At 46.4% G+C, this 6,590-nt stretch overlaps 1 protein-coding gene across 1 annotated transcript in view; it reads left to right on the forward strand.

Annotated features, from left to right (window-relative positions):
* The first annotated feature begins 1,023 nt into the window (after positions 1 to 1,023).
* The window catches only part of SPTLC2 (serine palmitoyltransferase long chain base subunit 2), a 102,828-nt gene continuing 97,261 nt past the window's right edge, over positions 1,024 to 6,590 (forward strand). The window contains exon 1 of the mRNA XM_068963712.1: positions 1,024 to 1,225. Within this exon, the coding sequence (XP_068819813.1) occupies positions 1,094 to 1,225 (132 nt within the window). The 5' untranslated portion in view covers positions 1,024 to 1,093. The remainder of the gene's footprint in view (positions 1,226 to 6,590) is intronic.

Below are 6,590 nucleotides of genomic sequence, written 5' to 3' on the forward strand. Positions count from 1 at the left end.
CTGCTTGCAGTGCAGGAGACCTGGGTTCGATCCCAGGGTCAGGAAGATCCCCTGGAGCGGGAAATAGCAAGCCACTCCAGTATGCTTGCCTGGAAAATCCCATGGACAGAGGGGTCTGGTAGGCTACAGTCCATGGGGTCTCAAGAGTCCGACACGATTTAGTGACTAACCCACTATTTCCTCTCTAATAACTATGGGGGTATAGATAAAAATAGGTGAAAAATAATGTATATAAATATATATAAAATGCTTCTAGTACGAGTATTGTGATAGGTGCAAAATGGCTCATTAATAGAATTCTTGCAATGAGTCTATTAAGCAGGAAGTATTCACTCCATTTGAAAGAATTTGGCTCCCAACGTGGTTAAATACTCAGGTTTAGCTTCTGGTTACTGGCAGACCTGGAACAAGACCAAGTTTCTTGACTCTCTGTACAAAAGAAACTGTACAGAAAACCCTGAAACTGAACAGATGCGAAGGGCAAAGAGACATGTGAATTATTACTTAAACTGTGTTACGATGAGCACTGAAGAATGGTGAGGGAATGTTAAAAAAATTAAAAAAAGGTATCCTGAGAATTAGCTAATTAAATAGAAGGCTGGGAATCAAACCGAGCACTTTCCCTGAGACAAAGGCAGGGAGGGCGCCACCAGTCCAAGAGAACCGGGAACCCGCTCTAGAGACCCAGCTCCCAGGTCCAAGCTGTCCCCCTCCAACAAACCCTCCCGACAAACCCTCCCGACACACCCGCGGAACCTCGTCGTTCTAGCCCGTGATTGGCCAGGAGGAGAGAGGGTCCGCCTCCTCCCCCGCTCCTGATTGGCCAGCGGCCCTTAGGCGCACGCCACTCCTGCGCGCTCCCCCCGGCCGGGTCTCGGGCTCCCGGGGGCCCCGCCTTGGGCGCGCCGCAGGCTTCGGCGGGAGCGGGCCCCGCCCCCGCGTGACGGCCCCGCAGGGAAGCGGCGGCGGCGTGCAGCCATTTCCGGTTTCGGGGAGGCGGGAGGGGCGCGGAGCGGGACTTCGAGGCCGCAGCTCCCTCGGCCGCCGCCTACAGAGAGCGTCTGCCTGTGGCCGCCTGGGTGCCGCCGGGACGATGCGGCCGGATCCTGGAGGCTGCTGCTGCTCCCGTCGCCCGGTGCGGGCGAACAGCTGCGTGGCGAACGGGGAGGTGCGGAACGGATACGTGAGGAGCAGCGCCGCGGCCGCCGCAGCCGCTGCCGGCCAGGTACGGAGGGACCGGGCCGCCGGGGACCGGGCGGCTCGGTGCCCGCGAGCCGGCGCCCATGAGGAGAGGCGGCGGGGAGGTCGCAGTGACCGTCCGCGGGGCTCAGGGGTGCCGGCGGCCGCGTCCTGGCGCTGACCCGGCCTTCGCGCGGCCGGGAGGCTCAAGGGCGGCCGCTGGGGCTCCCCTATCTCTCTGCGCCTGAGGTCTTTCCCCCACCTCACCCCACCCCACCCAGGAGGTCTGGCTCTGCTTCTGCTACCCGATCCCGCCAGAAGTGGGTGCTGCCGCTCTGGGGAGGCAGGGAGTGCCCCCCTGCCCCTCGGAGCCCGGGAGGGTCCACTCGTGGGCTCTTGGTTTTTTTGTTTTTTGTTTTTTTCCCCCTCCGGAGGCTCCCTCCTCTAGCCCTTTCAGGTGGTTTTGCTTCCTCCTAGAAGCTCTGAAGCCCTCCAGGGAAAACCACATTTAGAATCCTCAGGAGGCAAAGAAAAGTTTGGAGGTGGTACCAGTTGGAAATGCACCCAATCTGTTTCTTACCCCTTTCTGCAAAGCAAGACTTTGGACCACAAACCTGGCAGTGAACCCAGTCCAGAGGCTTAATAGCACTTTGGTCTTGGTCCTAAAAGCACGATGGTCTTGGTCCTCGGTGAGAATCTCCACCCCCACCCCCGCCCCCCCGCACCATCCCGGGCTCCAGGTTGAATCAGGTGGTCCTTTTGACCCCTTGCAGGAGTGCTATCACGCACGGGAATTTTTTAGCCTGGTGATGACTTGTGATGAGGGAAATCCAGGTGGGTCAGCAGTTAAGAATCCACCTGCCAATGCAGGAGACACAGGGTCCATCCCTGGGTTGGGAAGATCCCCTGGAGAAGGAAATGGCAACCAACACCAGTATTCTTGCCAAGATAGTCTCTTGGACAGAGGAGCCAGGAGGGCTAACAGTCCATGGGGTCGCAAAGACTCAGACGAGACTGAGCCCAAACGCACAACTTGCAATGAGTCTGTCTACTAATTCACCAAGGCTGAGTCACCAACCAAGCCCTGGCATTTCTGAAATATTTTGAAAAGTTCTGAATTCAGAGCAGTAATGACTGTCAACTTTCCACTTCTGTGGACTGACAGGTATTCTGAAATGTGTTTTTGAAGCTGGTTAAAAAGATGAAAGGTCAGTGTTGGCGGAAGAGTGTTGTGATATTTGCAGTTGACTTTAATACTGATAAATCTCATTAAGAAATTAAGGAAAGTTTTTTTTTTTTTTTTTTTTCGGAAATAGTCTGTTCCCCATAGCAGGAAGTGTGACTGTTGTAATGTAATTTGGTATTACCATACATATGTGCCAGCCTTCTCCCCCAGTCAGTAAATACAATAGATAGGTCTGATACTATCTGGCGTGAAACAGAAAATAGGTGCTTCTCTGGGTCTTCTTGAGATGTTAAGTCTGTAACAGTTAGAGGGGAAATACTTAAAAGAGTCTTGGCCTCCCCTGAAGTTTTAAGGCATAAGACAACATAATACACAGACTCAAAAATTTTTGTTTCCATTTTTGAAGAAATAATTGTGTGAGACAGGAAGTGATAAGAATCAGCTCATTATAAGCACATTGAAAAAGTTGTTTTCCTAGCAATGGCTAATAAGTTAAAATTGTTGTGGTAGAGACTGTAACAGGGAAACCTAATGGTGGAAATCGCAAAATACATTGCAGGGTGCATTATGATATTTAAGAGTGAGGAGGAAATCAAGAGAAAGATGTTCACACGTTAGAGGTGCTTTGTGTTTAAGTGCTCTTTTCGCTTAACATACTTGTGTTCGGAGTTAGTATTCATAGTAAATAAGATTTCTCTGTCCCATAATCCTGAATTCTTTAGCACTGGTGGGCATGGCATTTCTTCAGAGATTGCTGACTGATACACTGAAGAAATATTAAGCTGCTGAAATGAAATTTAAAAATCTATATAATTGGAAAACTTGACTTTTTCTAATATATCTTAGTGAAAAGTTTCACTCAAGACACACAGGTGGCATTTGGAAGAATGGTTTGGTGGAGTGCCCAAAGAATATTAGGGGCCGCACTATCCCTTCTAGAAAACAATTTCTCATGAGGGTTTTTTTTTTTTTTTAAGACAAAGACTTTAGGTATTAACTTTTATACTAATAGGAGGACTTGGCTGTGGGATGTTGTTTTTCCCACTTTCTCTTTTCTTAAGCAAAAGAAATTTCATGAGAGCAAAAATATCTTTAAAATATTTTTTAAGAGTTGGAGAAGGCAATGGCACCCCACTCCAGTACTCTTGCCTGGAAAATCCCATGGACGGAGGAGCCTGGTAGGCTGCAGTCGATGGGGTCGCACAGAGTCGGACTGAAGCGACTTAGCAGCAGCAGCAGCAGAGTTGTGTTTGTTTTAACTGAAGGGATGTGCTGTGGTGCACCAGAGCACGCTATTGCTCTGTGTATTTTCCCCCAGTTTCTGGGGGAAATATGGCAAATTATGCCATAAAAATACACCTAAGGTGCTAAGTACACAGACTTGTGTCTTGCTTTTACTAAAAAGAGAATGTAATGTGGTTTTTAAATCTGAGATATAAGTTCATTTGCTCACATATTCCACTTTTTTGTTTTTTGGCCATGCCCCGAGTCATGTGGAATCTTAGTTCCCTGACCAGGAATCGACCTGAGCCCCCTGCATTGGAAGCATGGACTCTAAACCACTGGACCCTCAGGGACGTCCCCCCTTTGTCTTTTAACGAACAGAAGAGAAGTTAGAAACTTCTAAGATCCCTCTACACTCTCAGGAGTCTACGTTTCTGTGTTTGAAGGGGTGAATGTGTATGCTGGCCTCTTCGTTGGATTTGGGTTTAGAGTTTGAGTAAATATCAATAGATGCTGTGGTAGAAAGGGCAATATGAAACACTCAGATATTATTGTTTGGTTTTGTGTTCTGTTTTCCAATTTTTTTTTTTTTTTACTGTGGTAAAATACACATATCATAAAATTTACCATCTTAACCATTTGTAAGTGTCCACTTCAGTGGACTTAAATACATTCACAGTGTCATGCAGCCATCCACACCATCCAGCTCCATAACTCTTTTCATCATGTAAATCTGAAACTCTGTAGCCATTGAACAGTATCTCCACCTTCTCTCCCCCTTCCAGTCCCTGGTAACTGCCCTTCCACGTTCCGCTTTTTTGTCTTTTGGTGACTGACTTTTTTTTTTAGCATAGCATCCTCATGATTCACGTATGTTGTAGCATGTATCAGAATTTCGTTCCTTTTTAAAGCCCAAATAATATTCGGTTGTGTGTATATATACCACGTTTTGCATAGCCATACATCTGTCAGCGTACACTCATGTTGCCTCCAAGTTTCATTTGTGAATAATGCCACTGTCAGCCAATAACTCTTAAACCGTGCTTGCAGTTCTTTCAGGTATATATGTAGATGTGAAATTGTTGGATCATATGGTATGTTTAATTTTTTGGAGGAAACATGCTGTTTGACACGGTGGCTGTACCACTTTACCTTTCCATCAACAGCGCGCAAGGGTTCTAGTTTCTCCACATGCTCACCAACACTTGTTATTTTCTGTTTTTTTTTTTTCTTTTACAATAGCTGTGAGATTTATAGGAGAAAAATATGTATATATCCACACCCACTCCTGTGTAATTTCCTAAGTGATAAAAATCCTGGGAGCATCTTTTGTTCTAATATTTGGTCTTTGACCTCCAGTTTCTGACTCAGTTTCACATTTCCTGGATAATAGAAACATCTTTTGTTCTAATGTGCTGACTCTCATTCGGCTCCTGAATGGGAGCCCCGATCACCAAAAAGACCAAGTCATGATTAGAAGCTTGGGATTTGGGACTTCCCTGGTGGTCCAGTGGTTAAACGTCTGCCTTGTAATGCACGGGACACGGGTTCCGTCCCTAGTCGGGGAACTAAGATGCTACATGCAACGGAGTGTCTTGAGTCCCAGCGCTGCGACGGGGTCCGAACGCCACTGCCACGACTTAAGATCCGATGCAGCCAAAAATAATAAAGCAAGAAAAGAAGCTTGGAATTCTCAGCCCCACCCCCAGTTCTCCAGATAGGGGAGAGAGGCTGGAAATGGAGTTAATGATCAATCATGCCTGCGTGATGATGCCTTCATAAAAGTCCAGAGAGGACTGGGTTCAGAGAGCTGCTGGGTTGCTGACCACATGGAGGGGCTGGGACAGCGGCGCACCTGGAAGCTTTGTGCCCCTCCCCACATTCCTTGCCAGCGTTGTTATCATCTCCTTTTATAACACACTGATGAACAGTAAGGAAAGAGTCTTCCTGGGATCTGTGAGCTGCTCTAGTAAATTAACTAGACACCAGGAAGGGGTCCCCAGAGCCTCTGATTGGTCAGAAGCACAGGTGATAGCCTGGACTTGATCCTAGCATGAGAAGTTGGGGGTGGAGCAGGGCAGGCTTGTGGGACCAAACTCTTCCCTGTGGGATCTGATGCTGTCTCCTGGCAGTGTAGAAGCGAGTTAAATTGTAGGACTCCTACACTTGAAACTAACAGCATTGTAAATTAGCGATATTCTTGTTTTTTTAAAAAAGGAAAAAAATTGAAGGACACCCATCTGTGTCACAGTATTGCTTGGTGGTATGTAGCAGCCCCCCTCCCCACCGGTCCCCCCCGCCCCCCGCACACACATGTGGTCAGAAGTGTTAGTGGTATGGCAGTGTGAGAATTAAGGAGAGATATCACAGGAAAATCAGGGTTTTTTCCTGTACAATAGCCATCCTTAAACGTGTAGACATTACTGTTTTTTAATGACGATGGTAGATAGAGTTTTCACAAGGAAGAGAAGCGGTAATTTTTCTTTGCCATTCAGAGGGAGTGAGAGAAGAGAGTCAAGATTTTTGAGGTAAAAGGTGGCAGTTAGCATTAGGGAAGCTTTGAAAGAGTTAGAATTGAAAGCTTTGGCAGAATTAAGAGCTGGAAGGACCCTTAGGGGTTTATGTAATTCAGTCCCTTTATCTATTTGTAGGACTTTATTAAAACTATATCATTAAAACTAATCTTGATAGGTGATTCTATCCTATTTTTAAAGACCTCTAGAGGTTTTGCAGGAAATTTTCTTAGCAGCAATTTGGAGTATTCAGTGATCTTAATTACCAAGAGTTTATTACTGTGGATTTAACATTTGGTTAAATAAATGCCATATTTTGGTTGCACCTGAAATATAGTACTGTTGGTTTCTACTTTTAAAGCTCCTTGTTAACATTACATTTTTTCTGTCTTCCATTTCTTTGAAGAACTTTTGAGATTTGTTTACACATTTAACTTTCCTAAATTAGTTAACAATATAGAAGAAAAAAATGATGTGCCTTTGAGAGA

The sequence above is a fragment of the Capricornis sumatraensis genome, chromosome 2 (genome assembly GCF_032405125.1).
Source record: "Capricornis sumatraensis isolate serow.1 chromosome 2, serow.2, whole genome shotgun sequence".
Lineage (NCBI taxonomy): Eukaryota > Metazoa > Chordata > Mammalia > Artiodactyla > Bovidae > Capricornis > Capricornis sumatraensis.